At 37.0% G+C, this 17,803-nt stretch overlaps 1 protein-coding gene across 4 annotated transcripts; it reads right to left on the bottom strand.

Annotated features, from left to right (window-relative positions):
* Positions 1 to 236: 236 nt before the first annotated feature.
* Positions 237 to 16,975, bottom strand: LOC18436391 (Class I peptide chain release factor). Of its 4 annotated transcripts, none has more exons than XR_016041514.1 (7): positions 16,571 to 16,975; positions 13,830 to 13,889; positions 8,519 to 8,665; positions 8,328 to 8,392; positions 8,207 to 8,240; positions 6,983 to 7,053; positions 237 to 1,935 (listed from the first exon to the last, which is right to left on the bottom strand). XR_016041514.1 is itself a non-coding variant. In XM_006846411.4 (7 exons), the coding sequence occupies exons 1-7, from the start codon at positions 16,869 to 16,871 to the stop codon at positions 1,845 to 1,847; spliced, it is 705 nt and encodes a 234-aa protein (XP_006846474.1). In that variant the 5' UTR covers positions 16,872 to 16,975; the 3' UTR covers positions 237 to 1,844. The 4 variants fall into 4 exon arrangements, 1 of the variants encoding a protein (XP_006846474.1); XR_016041513.1 differs by having other exon boundaries at positions 8,560 to 8,665; XM_006846411.4 differs by having other exon boundaries at positions 8,583 to 8,665.
* Positions 16,976 to 17,803: the final 828 nt, after the last annotated feature.

Below are 17,803 nucleotides of genomic sequence, written 5' to 3'. Positions count from 1 at the left end.
TATATTAAAAAATCCAAAAAAAAAAAAAAACTAAATACCAGGTGGAAATGCCCATAAGAAGGAGAAGTAACACGCAACTGTCTTTGCCCTACGTCCCGTTTCTTACATGCTAAATGAAGACAAAGGATAAAGGCTTCTTCCTAAAACAAAAAGTAAAAAGAAAAAGCGAAATTTGCCTCTTATAGAGGAGGCTTATCTTGATCATCTTGCAAGCTGTACCCACCTAGAAATCACAATTCCAGTAAGCAACGCCGAGTATCACATTTAATTCATATCAACTTTCAAAACACCGTGCATGAGAAAACAAAAAAAAAACACACAATCACCATTCTCATATCTTATTCCTTACAAAATAAACAAGAATCAAACAAAATGCCATCTACCTAATGTGAGACAGCTAGCCCCACCTTGCTTTTATTCACTGCTTCCCCTAAATCCAGAAGATCAGGAGCATTGCATCCAATACCATGTAATATTTATTTTTATATTTTAGCCTATGGTTTTAGGCTACGCACTTTCAGCACCATCTTTATCAGACCTGGAAGATGATATCTTGCTCTTGTGCATCTTTTTCTCTTCTTTCTTACCAGATCCATCATCTGACCAATGCCCAGAATCATCAAGTGTAGTGATAACCATATGGACACCGGGATTCTTCGCACTGCAACTTGCACCAAACATAATGGAATTGTTCACAGCTTGAAAATTACTGTTTGCACATGCTCTCATCACCTCTTCCCCATCACTTGAAAGCCCAAAATGGTTGGCATTTAGCCCATCAATATCAGCCTTTAGTGAAGCACCAGTGTTGCATCCAGCAAGAGTTATGATACCAGCTGCTGGATCATCCATGGAGGATGCCGGAAAATCAAGGAGGCGGTGTGTGAGGACAGAGACTATGTCTCTAATCTCACGTTCGAGCCTCTTTTGTGTGTCTTCAGAGGAGGGATTGGGCTTCTGGGTTTTGGTGGGATTGGAAAACATAGTCCTTTGAGTGAGAGAGAGAGATGGGGGGATGGGGGGGGACGGGGGAGTAGCAGTCAGGGGTTGAGGGATTAGAGAGTAAAATCTTTTTGGTTTTACAAAATGGCATTCGTTGAGTTTTATTGAGTGTGGAGTGGGTTTACTGTTGCTGAAAAGAGGGCTTGCCTTGGCTGACAAAAAAAGAATCAGAACCAAATTCTTGAGGAAATCCAGGCAAGGATGACTTGTGGATGTTGCGTCTACATCTTCTAGAGATCTGCTACGTGTTTTATACATTCAAACTATTTAAGGCACAAGCAACTCCTTACTACCAATCTCTCTCTCTCTCTCTCTCTCTGCAATTGAAATGAAAATAACATCAAGCCCATCTCAGAAAGGCCAAATATGGGTCAATCAGGTGATCGATACAGCATTCGAATATATGGAAATATGAGATACAGGTCCCACAGGGATTCTTGAGTTATCAGCAGAACACAAAAATGCTTGTTAAAGAAGATAAAAAGCACTTTTCATCTACGGCATATTAGACAGCTAAATATGGGCTAGAATCAGCCTAATATGTTCAAACACAACTGGTTAAGAATATTGACTGGACAGTGAAGACAACATTGGCAAAAAACAACAAAAAGGTTGGGAATATAGAAGGCAAATTTAAAGCGCTATAATGAATCCCAGACCGCGGAGATCGTAGGAGGGGTCGTGGTGGTAACATCCCCACACCCGGTTACCACATCGTGGTATCCATTCCTACCACTGACACCCGCAATTAACACCTTCAAAATGCATCTCCCTAGTCTATTGAAAAAATGGGTAGGGCCTGTCTTCTCCAGTGAATTACCCAAAAAAAAAACCAGCATGCATTAGTCCCAACTACCTCTGCTCCTTCTGAAGTCCTTCTTTTGGGAAAGAGCCTTCTTGCTCTCAATCCTCTTCTTTTCCCCTATAGCAGCCCTAGAGGAAACAAGGTACAAAACAATAAAGTTAAAAAAAAAAAAAGACCAAAAACAGTTAAAACCATGTATGATTACGCACATACTTCGTGTAGTTTCCGTATGGGGATATTCGGAATAGTTTTACCAGAAGCAGGAACAACCACTTGTGAAGTGGCCTGTCTGGTCAGATTCTCCAGTTTGCCAGTTTAGAACATGTTCTCATCACTTTAAAGAGCATCTTAATTTATTTGACATTATTTATTAATAGACCTGAACTTTACTGAATATAATAATAAAGCACCCATTCTTTTAACCTCGACAAATTTCTGACCATGTAAAAACACAAAACCAAAAAGCAAAACAATTTCATTTTAGTATATCTTAAAATAACTTTGGGCGAATCCTGTCCCGGATTTTAAAAATCCAATATTCGCTTATGTTTCAAAGTTTAGAATTCATCAAATCTTTTGTTTTTTTTTTTCAAAACCGTAACTCATCAAATCTTGGAGTTAGAAAATTTAAGATTCTTGATTTTCAGCAATTCATAAAACGGTGCTAGAAGAGATAAGAAATAACGTTAAAAGATGCAAAGTCCTAAATGTCCAGTGACCTCAACACGAGAAAGCACAGAGGCTTGGTTGTGCAATGTTCACATCCACAACACTACTGGCTCCTCCATTGGCTTGAAGAAGTGAGATGTCCATAAAGCAGCAGTAGGTATGGTTACATCTTGCACATTCAAGATTATGCAGTGAACCTACATCAAAATTAAGCTTTGAACCAGCCATTGGCTGCACATAACCACCTCTAAGCTCACTCCAGAAGTGATCTAGTGTAAACTCAGCCAAAAAAGTGCAGGGGAACTGAATGGTAGAATAATGCTTTCCAACGACATCACTCCCATAGACATCCACCATTTTTCTACATAGCAAAGATCCCACAAAAGCCTAGTATTTCCCACTCCCACCATGAAACCACTGGACCACTACCCCACCCCATCAATGGCTCTTGCCTGATTAAACTTCCCCACAACAAAAGACTTCTCATTGTTACAATTTCTAGTACTGTCATTACCAATTTAGTACTACTACAATTGCTACTACTACTACTTCTAAAAATAATAATAATAAAAACAAAAACAACAATAACGACAACAGCAACAACAACAACATTTGGAAAGAGAGAAAAATAATAGTAACTGAAGGCTTAGCCTCCACTAGATTACAAATACTTTCAGAGGCAAGCACCGGCTCCCCTTAGACAACATTCAGATGCCAACAAGCACAAGGGAACTTCTACCATAAAGAGTTGGAAATCTTCACCATCCATATCTTAAGCTTTATGACTAAACATCAAGTTTTTTCCCTCTACCTATTGTACAAACCACCACCCATATCCTAGGTTCCTAAATGAGTTGTAACAACTAAGATCTAAACCAACGTTTAAAAAAACACCGATCCATATAGGAGCCAGAAAATCGAAATCGAAATTTGTAGGGCCGAACCAATTCACGTTAAATATCGGGAACCGACCAATACCCCCCATGACACGGCAGGTTCTCTGATAGAACCGGAAACGGACAGTTCTGTTAGAGAACCGATAACTCTGTCCGGCAGAACCAGACAGCTCCTGTATTAGTTTTTTTTTTTTTTTACCTTCTTTGTGATCCTTTTTGAAATTTTTTTCTTTTGAAGGGGGCAGTGGTGTGGCCCACCCCTCTCCTCTTCATTGGGCAAGTACAACACCCTCTGCCACCCTCACGCTTTTCAGCGTCATTTATAACTACCTGGTACCAACCCATATGCTTCCAATTTTTACGATGTGGGACTTAACAGCCATTTCCTTTCACCTAAGATGCAAACCACGAAGTTTTCATCATATAGTTGCTGTATATTGCAAATCATATAACTTATCATCATATGGATTATATGTTGAAAACAAGTAAAACGGTAACATGTTAAATAGAATCTTACATGATTTATAAGTAGAACAGTTAGATGTTAGAATGTTATATGATTTATTCCTTAAAAGCCCAAAAATTAATTGTTCAATGTATGCTTTGAAAAGGTATTAGATAAATATGAAAGCTAAACGGAAATATCATTAAGAAAAAAAAGAAAACACAAACTAATGCAACGTTTCAAAAGGGGTAAAACAGAGACAGTATAGGCATGGCTCATCAACGCCCAACCCACAGAATGGGAAAGAAAATTAAAACGGGACAAATAAGAAAATTTGATGGAAAAACAAAGGGATTCATTGTGAATGACTTATACATTACATTATTTTGTTTATATAAATTAAGGTAATTCTTTCACAAAAAGGCGATTCATTTCAGTCATTTTTTAAATGATTGCCTCCACCTCTACTACTTATACACTGCATTATTTTGTTTTTATAAATTAATGTATTTCTTCCACAAAAAGGCTATTCATTTCAGTCATTTTTTAAATGATTGCCTCCACCAACTCCACCTCTATTCTCTTTATCACGAGTCCACTTCGAAACCGACCCATGTCAATTTCTTTCTCACCCTACCTTACAAAACAATCTCTCTCTCTCTCTCTCTCTCTCTCTCTCTCTCTCTCCAAAATGCCTCTTTTTATGTGGCTCAGGTGGCCTAAAGCAAAGCACGTGCTTAGGTAGCGCATTTTTCCCACAAGAGAAACAACAAGCATTTTGAGTTTTCTCTGTCATCAAGAATAACACTAACATCTCTCTCTAATCTACCTTGCTCGTGTCAAATGCTTCAATAAATATTTCGGCTTTGTGCACTTACTATTTAGCTGTTGGGAATACCTGATTGCCAGATTCTCTTTACATATTCGATTGTTGTTGGGAATACCTTCACATTGGATTCTTTTTAACTTATTTGATTTTTATTTATTGAATTTCATTTTTTTATTTTTGGGTGGGGTTTATTAGCTACAACAATCACTATTAAATTCAAAATGTCACAAGAATCTATTCTCTCTATGTATTTTGGATCAGTGATTTAAAAGCCGGACCGCCTAGCGGCAGCGCCTAGGCGGTCTAGGAGACCTGGGCGCATCGCCCAGGCCTAGGCAGCAAAAAGGGACAGATATCCCTGGGCACCCTCTTAGGCACCCAGCGCCTACCCCTGGGCGGGCAGCGCCCCGTCCAAAGGCAGAATAGCCACTCATTGATGGCATTTTTTGTTATTTTTTTTAATACTAAAAGAGCAAAATTGTGGGTTTTAGGTTCATTTGAAACCTAAAACTCATTAGAGCCTATTTTAGAGAGGAAAAAACCCCAAAAAACTAGTTTTTCATGATTTTCATAGGATTGAAGGGTTTCTCAAAGTTTGAGAAATTGATCAAAGCATCACTCATTGATTTTAAATTTAATTTTGGATGTTTTTATAAATTTATTAGAGGGTTTTTTAGAAGATTTTGAGTCATTGGAAACATCTTAAAGGTGGAAGTTTGGAGATCGAGCAATCAAAGTTGGTAATTTTTTTTTTATTGCTTATATAAGTTGTTTACTATACTTTCGAATTTTGAGGTGCCCTAAATCCCTAATTCTTATGTTTTATACAATTATGCTTGTACTATTCATTTTTCTTTCTACTAGGCCGCCGAGGTTCTAGACGCCCGCCTAGACACTGGGCGACCTGGACCCCCCAAGGCCGCCTAGGACCCACCTAGGTTGAAACACTGGTTTGGATTGATTCAGATGGCATGATAAATAGTTTTGAGTGTTGAGGCGGGTTTTTCTTTGAACATATTTCTTTATCGATTTGGATAACTGATACACGAAGATAAATTGTTGATTGTGAAATTAATGTAATGGCCAGATCCAGCCAATTCTCCTATCTAGACCGTCGATCTGCCAATCCAATGCAGTTTTCCAGATAAACAATCCGGGTCACCGATCCATTTTCATGTTAGTGCCACAAAGGGGTGGGACCCATCCACACCGGGAACTTAGCTAAAAACTACTACTTGTACTACCAAAACCAACACCACCACCACAACTACTACTAAAACTACTATGACTCCTACTACTACTACTACAGTTGCTACAGCTGCTGCTAACTAGTGTTGCTACCACTGCCTCTACTGCTACTCCTACTACTCATTTGTGCTACTGCTAGTGCTATTTCTACTACTACTTTTGCTACCCTTGTTGCTAATGCTTTTCTTACTACTGCTACTACTACTACTACTACTAATAACTGATTATCATAGAAAAGGAAACTACCAACGATAATTGTTGAAGATGACGGCGAGAGTGGGAACAGCAGATCCTTTCTTAAAAAGAATTCCCTGATTTGGGAGAACCATGAATGCACCCCTACAACAAGTATATAAAAATCAAAGAAATTTAAAAAATTAGAGATTAACCGCAATGTTTTTTTGAAAAATATTTAGATGCAAAATTAGCATATATCTTTGTTTATATTTCAATAAATTTATTTATATAAAATGTTTTGTTTTTGCGACAGGTTACATAGGAATGGAACTTGAGACGTTGAGCCATGAAAACCTAGCCTCTACCATCTTGACCCAAGCAGGGTTCTGATTATTTATACAAAATGTTGAGAGTCATCATCATCGTCAAAGCCTTTTCCAAATTAATTGGGGTCGGCTTGTTCCAACCAACTAATGAAAAGTGGGATAGCTTATCAAAATCAAATGTGTTCGACCTAGGAAAGGCCTCTTCTCCACAATGTACAAACTAAAATAAATTTATTGGTTTCTTCAATGGCAAGGCAAGATTTTCGAATTACCTTCAACTTCTAGAGCAGATCTTTTCATTGCTAAAGAATTTGGAAATATAAAATCTTATTGGACTATTTAAATTTGAAAACCCAAACAAAATTGTGCAAGGACGTGCTCCAAGCATGACAGGTGATCAACCAGTCAAACTGTGCAATTACCAATTCATATGGGGAAGTTCCTGCCTCGGCCCTTTATGTTCTAGGAACTTTGCCAAACCAGGCAGGGATCCAATTCAACCAAATATTTGGCATGTTCCACATTTAATAACATTGGCCAAAGAAATAAGAGTAAGAGGGAAAGAAAGGGAAAGAGAACTCGTACAATTTTGCTATCCTTTTCTTCTGCTCCTCAGAAGGCGGAGGGGGTACATATGACGCAGCATCAATGATTGCCTGTAAGAAATATGGATTACAATATATCCAATATCACATGGACCAAACTGTCTAGTAAACCTAATATCCACATATATGGTCCCAAATATAGTCTCTCAAAGGGGAAAAAAAGAAAAAGGATATCAACTTGCATGTAGAAGTCATAGCTCGATTTGAAGTCGTGTAAGAATTCTTCAACACAGATATCTTTTAACATTGAAAGCATACATTCATGTTCTCCATCATTGTCATATATATGACCAATATTCATCTAATTATCATGGTGTGTGAGAATTTTTTTTCTGTTAACTATAAAGGATAAGCTGGTACCCTCCATATTTTCACAAATGACTAAAATGCCACCATTTGTTCGGAAGCCAAAAATTATAAAAATAACTTGAGCATCATGGGAATCAAGAGTACCCAAGATAATTAACAAGCACCATTTTCCCATGGAACATTTTAGCATTTCTTCAGCTTATAAGTTCAAAAAATTTTCTTTGTTCACTGACATTCTTTCATGCCTTGTATTTTACTTCAATTATGGCAAAACCTACAAACAGATACTGAAGGACATACCAATTGAACGGAAAATGCACACTGTTTTCTGCCTAATGGAAATGTTATTGACAGTCTTTCTTTTTCCCTCTAAGAAATTTATCCTCTCTACTGATTTTGGATCACTAGATAAGGCCCAAGTCATCTAGCAACACATAAATATATTACCATCTTTTGAATACTCGAACAATAGTAGACTAAAAGCAAACTTATTTGCTTTTAGCCAGGTATGTTGATTTCTTTTTACATTAATTCACTCCCTCATACATTTTCCAAGTAAAGGAGGCGTTAAATATACTAACATGGGACAGAAGCAATCCGGTGTTTGGAAGAGTGGACTGAGGCTACACCAGGCATTAACCCCATAAGAAAAAAAAAGGCATAGCAGCTTTTTCCAAAAGGATCTATTTTTCTGGGGGGTTCAACAACTATACAAAGAAACTCTTATGCAGATTACCAAAATTGGCTAATCCTGACGCATTGTTCATAGATTTCCCTCAGTTCTTTACACTTATTTCTTCAGGTTATTATCTAACACATCACCGAGAAGTACATCGCTAAGTAAGGAAATGGAAATTCTAGAGAAAAAAAACACCGATACAAAAAATTGGTTTACCTGTAGTTTTTCCAGAGCATCTTCAATGTTACCCCTGGAGAAGTAGGTAAAATGAGACTACTTGCATCTACCACAGGTCAAGAGAGAAAGTAACAACAGAAAATAGAGAACAGAAATTCACTTCTGGGTTCTTGTCTTTGTTGATGAGATGACAAGTTCTCCATCTTTGTTGATGCGATTTTTTTCCTGTTCAGAACAACCAGGGACAAACCTCTAATTAGTTATAAACATAGTCCCAATACTTAATAATAGACCCAAACATCTCATAGAGCATGTTTCAATAAACACATGCGGAGAAAACTAGAAATGTACATAGATAAATTGAGAAACATTCCCCAAAGGATGGCTCTCACATTGAGAAACTTCAGTGACAGACCATTTGCAAGATTCTCTCTCTAACACGGTCACTGAGCCAGTATGCGCCTTTCACATTGAATCGCATGTCAACCTTAGTATTTACTGCAAAAGTTTACATACCATTTATCAATGGTATTCTAGTCTTCACAAACCATTTAATCAACCGTTATCAAATTTCAATTTTAAATAATCTTTGGAACCAGAAATTTATCAATCAAACACTGGACCGAACTTCAGATTGATGAAACAAAAAGAAAACAGAGCAAACTTCCAAAACGAGATTTATGAATCAATCATACGGTGGAAGTTTGTAATTGTAAGCCAGGAAGTAATTAATCAATATTATTTAACTTCAATAAATGAACTCAATGAAATAATATAATTATATCAAAATTCCATCAAAGACATTCAAATATCAATCAAGTTCATCTAGTGCTCAGACCACATTCCTGCAGTTTTTAATGTACATAAATCAGCCTTTTAGCCCTTTCTGGCTGATAAGCATGGTGTAACAAATAATATTGATGTCTTTTTCTCGTAGTTATCAGGATCCCCTAATTTAGGTGTCGCTCCAGCTCCAGGATCTCGTTCCAATGCTCCTAGATAGGGATCTCCATGTGATCTCGATCCCCACCTTTTGCGATATCGATCCCCACATCTTAGGATGACTCCTAGCCACTCAAGGGGGCAAGAAGAGGCCTAGATGATCCATTCATTTGGATACTCTCTCTCTCTCTCTCTCTCTCTCTCTCTCTCTCTCTCTCTCTCTCTCTCTCTCATATGCTTTTGGATGTCATAAAATGTAAAACTGCAAATAAAGCAGCTTGTTATGCTTTTGATGCTGTAAAGTATGAAATTGCAAATATTGAAAAAAATAGGACCTTTTATAATTATTGGTTATCACGCATACCTCATCAAAATATTTTTTTTATCGCATGTTATGAGATTGTTGTCACATAAACTACACAAATGAATATTATTTACTAACTAAATTAAAATCAATAATAAATATTTATTTTTTATTTTTTTCCCATTTTTTATTTATTTTGTGGTAGCAAATTTTTTAATTTAAAGAAATTTCTGATTTTTAAATTTTATTAATTTAAACAGAATGCACTTCCAACCTAGGGAGCTTCTTGCATGGACCAACTGATGGCTCCCGCCCCCTCCCCAATCCCGCTCCAAGCAACTATGATTTCTCTTAAGGTAATTCGTGTTGTCTATTGGCTAAATGTCACCAGAGAGTTAAGACACAAATCTTAATTTTCACTCAAAATATGAAGTCATAAATGTGAATACCAAGATGGAAGTTGCAATGAGCATTCCACAGTTTACAGTTTACACCTTAGACTAAATGGCTTAACATATCCAATTGATAGCTGCAGCAGTAATCTGAGCCAATAAATTAGGAACCTTAGTGGAGCCTCTTTGATGGTATTATTTAACATCCAACCAGAGATATTTACAAAGAAATCCATGCCCAAGGCCATATACTGATCCACGTCCCAATGGAACAACTGACCATCTAGACTTGGCCGCACAAAAATTGAGCTCAAAGTTGCACAAAATACTGAGGCAGATGAGTTATTATATACTTGACTGAACCATATATAGTTTGCCCTATATTCTGTGTTAACAATATCTTCACTTGCATGTAAAAATTGCCTTTCAGAACATTCTATATAAATCAATATTACAACTGCAACAGCATGGTAATATGATGTGACTAAATATCAAAAAAAAATATGCTGCGATGATTTAATTTCAGGCAGCTGAATTTCTACTTCTTAATTCTATTTTGATGATCCATTGTATTTCATAAGGGTTCAATTCAATCCATCTCCAATGGTTTCTCCCAAATCACATCTGCCCTAACATCCTCTGGGTGGTCCAAGTGACCTAGACAAGCCCCACCCAAAAAGCCAAAGAAACCTTTAAAAGTTCGAAAAAATCTTGAAGATAAAATATGAAAAGAAAAATGAAATGAAAAGAGAAAGGTCTCAAAAAATAAATTGAAAATAAGAAAAAAATATTAAAAACCATGAAAACATAAAAAACTACATAGAATAATCGATGTGGGTGATGTTATTCTCAACCATAATTAATAAATTATTTTGTTTCTACCAAAAATTTCTACTTTACCTTTGATTAATCACCTAAAATACCCTGGGTCAAATGTTAGTACAATGTAGAGTAAGGTAGTCGAGTGTCCAAAAATATTGAGTAGGTCAAGGAAATACTTCATGAGCAGGAGTAGCCTAATAAAACCCCAAATTATAAACATATTATAATTGAGGGATGTTACAGGTTCGGTAGCCGGCTAAGCCCAAGTGATTCAAGAAAACCCGAGTCAGCTTGCTAAAGTTAGCACACACTAATATAAGTACCTAACACAACATACACATAAATATCATATTAGTAAATAGTTGTAAACATGCATGCAAGTACTTGTGTTTATCATGTGTGTACTGCGCATAGACTAGGAGTTACCACTAGGTAATATGCCCTAGCTTTTCTTCTTTGTGCATCACAACGCGTCCGAACACCAATGCATGTGTATGGCTGCTAATGGGCAAGGTTCAGAGTGGGGCATCCCAGGCCCGAGCCTAGCCTAAAGAGGCGAGGTCGACCTGAGCCTGGCCAGGGCCTGAAAATTTAATTTCGGGCATGGCCCAAAATGGGACTGAATTCATGATGAGGAGGCTCAATCCCCGCCTAGACCAAATAATCAGGGCAGGCCCTGTATAAACATGAGGAAAAAATATTTGATAATGTGATATATAGTTCAAAATTGTTTGGGCTGGCCTGGGCAGAGCCATGGGCCTTAACATGCGACAGTTACAAGGCCCAGAACTAGGCCTGGCCCAAAATCCCGCGGACTGGCATGGGCCAGTTAACAGCTCAATATATGTGGAGTCAAATTTAAACAATTTACCTAAATATATGTGTATTTTGGAAGTTTCCCAATGGAAATGACATCACCACACAAATACACTTTTCAGAGGCACAAATTGTTCTAAGACATTATCTGCCCCATGTCTGCCCATGGTACTCATCCACTTTCTTAGGAGAGTCACACATTTTGAAGCAAGTCTAATAAGTGCTTCTAACAATTCTTGTGAGGCACAAATTGTTTTAAGACATTATCTGCCCCATGTCTGCCCAAGGTACTCATCCACTTTCTTACGAGTCACGCATTTTGATGCAAGTCTAACAAGTGCTTCTAACAATTCTTGTGAGGGTCAAACAATTTATTAGAAGAGAAAAAAAGTGGAAACAAAACTCTGTAAGGGTCAGACAATGTTTCACATTATAATTATGTGGAGCCATATTTCCCGGAATGTCTAATAATTTTTAGAAAGTATTCAGATATGGGGACTTATAGCCTCACTGAAGATATGTCATTTAATAGAGCAGAATGGAGAAGTAGGATTCATGTAGCCGACCCCAATTAATTGGAAAAAGGCTAAAATGATGATGATGATTCAGATTGCATTGACAGTGTATTAGCAATGTTTCAGCTTCCAAACAAATATCCCCAACACATAAAAGGTACAAAATGCAGTATCATTTTATGCAATACCTGGGCTCCAGGGAACAAGCAACAAATTCTCCTTGAAGGGAACAAGCAACAAATTCTCCTTGAAGATAATGCTCTTAAAGCAATGGTGTTGATGATTCCTAAGTAGGTCCTATTCAGATTTTCCTACCAATTGAGTTCAACTCATGATCGATCCTGCACCGAACAATAAACCCACCTTCTCATACCCATCCTGGAGAGTAATTAAGTAAATTACTTATTCTAATTGCGATGAAAGCATACATGCGTCTTTTATTTTTTCTACTTGATATCCATATGTTGGCGTTCATGCTTTTAGCCTTTGACAGGACACGACTCCCCTTTATCTCCTGATCTAATTTTGAATTTTCACAATTGTAAGATTCTACATAACTGGTAGCCTTCTTGTTCCTAAGGGATATGATTTCACGACGATTCTGAAGTAAATCTGACTCAAATTCTCCTATGCCCGAGTTCAAGAGTCCATGAACGCAAGGTAACTCATTGTGTCATAAACAAAATCAGATGAGTTTTACATGTGCACGATCCCATCCAGTTGTAATTCACCGGCTCAGTCTTGGCACTTACTCCAGAACAGAGATGACTCGCTAAGTCCTGAGTAAATTCCCAAATTATATATTGTTTTCTTTCTAACACTAAGAGGAAAGACTAGAATAAGTGTTAGATAGGACTAGAGATTTGGTCGAGTGTTACCCAAACTTAGCAAGACTTTTTAAGAGTAGTCCTTTTTCCCCTCGATGAATCCAAAACTTAGCAAGTCATTTTAAGACTAGTCATTTTTCCCCTTGGTTAATCTACAGATTTTAAGGCTCTGAAAGTGGCCAAGGTGAATTGGCTGAGTACCAACACGATAAGTATGGTCAAGAGCAATTTTTTTCTACCGCACTTTATCTCAAAACATGATACAAGAAAAGCCAAACATCAGCAAAGGAAAATTTCTCTCATCAAACCAGGCAATGGGAGCACAAAACTTCCAGTGATTAAATTGCAAGACAGTCATTCTTCTCACATCCACCAACATATTCCTCCCACGTCAATTTCCTCTCCTACTCAAGTGGTCCTTCTCAATAACCAGGGAGAACCTCTCCCAAAAACACTCATACTTCTAATCTCAATCAAACTAAGACCCCTGGAAACATCCAAAAGTTAAGACCAGCATTAACTTAAGAAATTGTCTAAATGAATATATATTCAGAAAAACAATGATCTTTAGCTAATTCATCAAGTTGATGAACAAAGCAAAGCAGCTAATTCATCAATTTGAGGAACAAAGCAAAGCAGCTAATTCATCAATTTGAACAAAGCCGAGCATCAAAATCTCAATGGAAAACTTTTTTATACCAAGTATTTGTCAACCACATGCATGATATTTGCATGTGTATAACGTGAACACAAAAGCTTAAAATGAAATTAGAAAGGGTTTCTAACAAGCAAAATGACAGTAGACAGAAGTATTACTTAATTTAATAAATTTATCTGTAACTAAGATTCAATATGAAGTTTGATCATCAACCACGCACTTCATTGCCAAATATGATTGAAGCATATAAACATGAATAGAGCAGGGAGATCACAAGAAATTTTAATAAGAATGAGGAAAGGATAGATCAAAAGAAATTTGCAATAGAAACTGAAGAAGGACCAAATCTCCTATTAACAATAGGTACTGTACAGATGTTAACAAACCTTTATTCACATTTTGACCTCCAGGACCTCCACTTCTAGCAAAATTAATAGTTACATGATCTGTAAATCAAGGTAAATCCATTTCAGAATCGCATAATACAATTAAAATCATGCTCAGAATGCATGCTTCACGGTGGAAAGAAGTTTTTTGTTTTCTATCAAAGCATAACCTCAAAGTGACAGGAGAGGAAATTGAAGGCGTGGTTGCATTTAAAATGTGATAGCCACCTCAGTACTAAAACAACATAACATTCAAGGGCAAAGTAATTAATCCTTATTCTCCTTCTTTCTTTGGCACTAAAAAATTCATATAAAAAGAAAGAACTTGCTCCATTCCCTAAACTTTGAGGGAGAGTAAACAACATCAACAAATTTTTCTATAACTGATACCAACAAATTCAACTACAAAAAGGTTTAGAAGTCCATCACACTCATGATTGAAATTTGTAAGAAAAAATACTGTTAGCATATTCTAGAGGTACCTAAAGATTTTCTACATCATGCTTGAGACCTCAAGTATCCATAATAACAATGTCGAAAACATTTTATTGAACGTATATGTCTTGTATTACATCATGCTCAAAGAATAACCAAGAAAAAGCATCACTTCACATTGCATATTTGATTTGAATTAGTGATTTTAAGTTATATTTAAACGACTTGCAAATTTTTATAGGGGTTCATAGTTGATTAGGATTAGTTGTTCTATGTAAAGTTTGTAGTATTAAAGATGTCATCATGTGGTATTATTTCATTTATAGTATCTTCTTCTGTAGTGAAATGATTACTTTCTGACATAGTTAAGGGAACCTTGTGGGTAGGTGCCGATCCCACTCCGGAACCTCGATCCCATGGTTCCTGCAAGGGATCTTGTAGGGAACCCTTTTTTTTATTTTGGGATCTCACTCTCAAAAAAAGGGGACCAAGTTCCATCTATTAGTGGAATCCAGTTCCATTTCGAATTAGATCCCCGCTCCCATCAACCACGGTCCAAGGTTTTGGTACATTAAAATCTTCAGTTCTATGTTTGTGAGTTCTACTTTCATTAACAGATGATACAAAGTTAGAGATTGCCATTGTCTGAATCCTATTATTTAGGAATCATAAGTTCCATGATGTTAAAAATTCAGTTCCTTTTTCGCAAAACACCAAGTTCCATTGTTTTAGATTCTTAATTTGATCTAGGCATAGTCCAAAGTGACCCACTGTCTTATCAAGTCCTATTGTGTAAGCCATCCCGCTTAGTTGTGAGAATATATATTTCATTCAAAACCTTATATTTATGATGTCCTATTGTTTTAGAGTCTTAAAACTGATTACAGTTGTGCGATGAGAACATATGCTTTCATTTCAAGCTTTAAAAAGTTTCTTTTACATCAGTCAAAGAGAGTAGTTCATCTTGTCCTCTTGCCCCTTCGGAGAGCCAGCCTTTGAGAAAAAATGCAAGCAGAGGAGACTACATTCGAAGAAGATAACTCTTGAGTGATAGGATTCTGGGTTGCCGAGGACTCAAAGGGAATGGTGCATGCCAAACTTGTGTCATGGCCTGAAGATCTAGTGGTCATAAGAAGACCGACTTATAGAGCTACATTATTAATCCGTTGTTATTCAAGCAAAAATAAATAAATCCATTGTTAAGGGCGAGGGGTACTTGATAAGGGATCCCTGGTAAATGGCACTTGCGGACCTTGGGGCCAATCCCCAAAGGACCTTGATTCCTATACTTTAAAAATCTCAATATTAGAACAGGAGCAACCCTGTTATATGACATACATAAACCTCGATTCCTTATCCAAGGGAGCTCGTACTAGCTCTACTTACAACATCATTTTTCTGTATGGTGGAGCTTAGATTCCTGCTAGTCAAAACATTGAATCCATTGACATCGGATTTCGCTCCCATACACCTAAGGATCTCGCTCCTTGTCTGGTTCATTGTAAGGACGCCGATCCTAACCTCAAGGAGTTTCCACTATAGGGTGGTTTGGCGAATCCCAAACCAATCTCGCTCCCGATCTCGCTCCCGCCTCTAACAACTATGGTTTCTGATCTTAAGTCAAACTTCATTCTAGTTAAAGAGAATTATATTTGCACTAACTCTATGCCAACAATACGTGCAACATAGATGTGCAATGCAAACATGTAGTAGTGTTGTAAATAATACATGTCACACAGATGTGCAATACACACATAAAACAAATGTGCATAGAAAGGCAGAGGAAACAAAGAAGTAAATAGAGAGGACGCAAGTTCAAGGGAAGAGTTGAGAGATAGAACAAGAATAAATGCACTGGAGTATGAAAACCTTTAAAAATGAGCCTCAAAACCAATAATAGTTTCATACTCAGAACCAGTATCGTGTTCATATAACTCTTGTTTATTATAAACAGAGCAAGAAAAAAGTAAGGAAGAATACATAGGTACAATTTGACTCAATCCAAATAAAACTATCAAACTTAAATGTAAGAACTCCCTCCTGCACTCTAACATCAAATATTCGGACAGTTCAAACTAAATTAACAATTCTCATACCAGAACATTCAAATCAAAACCAAGAGTTTACAAGCAAATTTAATCCTCCGATGAAAAACACGATCTTGACAAACAGAAAAAAAAAAAAAAACCAAAAGCTAAATTCAAGACCAGCAAAACAACAATCTCATGACCATCCAAAATTTTCGAACAAATGGCAATGCAGCCAAAGCAATTGATACAAGAAAAAATGATTTGGGGTTTCAGTACCTAGGGTTATTCTAGGGATTGGCTCCTCAGAAGTGACTGCCCTTTCCTCTGCCTCCTGTAAAAGCTGCCGCATCTGTGAAAGTCTTGCTGGAACCTTCTCTCCCTTTCCAGAATCTGATGCATAACAAACTACACGACCACCATGAACGCTTCTATATTTGACCAATCCCAGAGCCATGGAAGGCCTGAAAACTGCACTGAAATGGCCATTTCTGGTAATAATAAAGGAAGGTCGTGGGTTTATTATGAAGTGGTTCAATTCTCTCACCATTAGAGAGCTTGCCATTTTACACAGGCCCATTTCCAATAGTAGAAAAACGCAGAATTTAACCAGAGGAAATGAGGGTTTCTTGAGAATTAAATTATTAGGGTTTAATAGTGGTTTTTCCGCAACCACCCTTCTCTATTGAAGCAGAGCCTCTGGTTTGGGATTTTATCCTCACTCGAGAACGCCCGGCTAGTACACGGTTTGCAAAACGCGAAAATTACAAATAACCCTAAGCTTCCCCATGAAACTTACCAAATCGAACTTTTTTTCTCACTTTTACCCTAACATACAATATCTTAGTAAATAACCCTCAACCAAAAATAAAAAATAAAAAATAAAAAAAAAGACTAAACTACCTTTCTTTAACTTTTACGCACGACTCCACAAAAGTGTGATCCGGCGATATACATGGCGGTCCGGCACTTTTTTTTCGAGATAAACATGCAATCTGGCAAATGTTCATTACAGTCCACCACTTTTTTCCTGGACAAAATGTGGTCCAGCAGATCCCTATGGCAAGTATGTCTATATGGCAGTTCGACACTTTTATATATGCGGTCAGATAGATCTATATATGCAGCTCGACAGATCTATATGGCGGTCCGACACTTTTATATATATGGTCCGGCAGATCTATATATACGGTTCGACAGATCCATATGCAATACAGTAGATAATAAAAGCAGTTCGGTACTTTTTTTGGTTTAACAGGGTCCGGCAATTAGTACATGGCGGTTTGGAAGCCCATGTAGCTTTTGTTAGTGTGAATGTCCTGCCAAAATTTATTTTTTTTAGTACAAAAATAGGTATTTTATCAAAAGTATATTTTGTTTTATTTAGACGAGTATTTGTTAAAAAGGTATTTTTTAGGGTAAAATGTGAGGAAAAATATTTTGTTAGGGGTAAATCGTTATTTTTGGGAGATTTTTATAATTTTCCTTGAAAAAACAATGACCCTGTTTTCG

Source organism: Amborella trichopoda, chromosome 9 (assembly GCF_054954075.1).
Source record: "Amborella trichopoda isolate Santa Cruz 75 chromosome 9, AtrichopodaSantaCruz75HAP2 v2.0, whole genome shotgun sequence".
NCBI lineage: Eukaryota > Viridiplantae > Streptophyta > Magnoliopsida > Amborellales > Amborellaceae > Amborella > Amborella trichopoda.
This window is presented reverse-complemented; position numbering and strand designations above follow the sequence as displayed.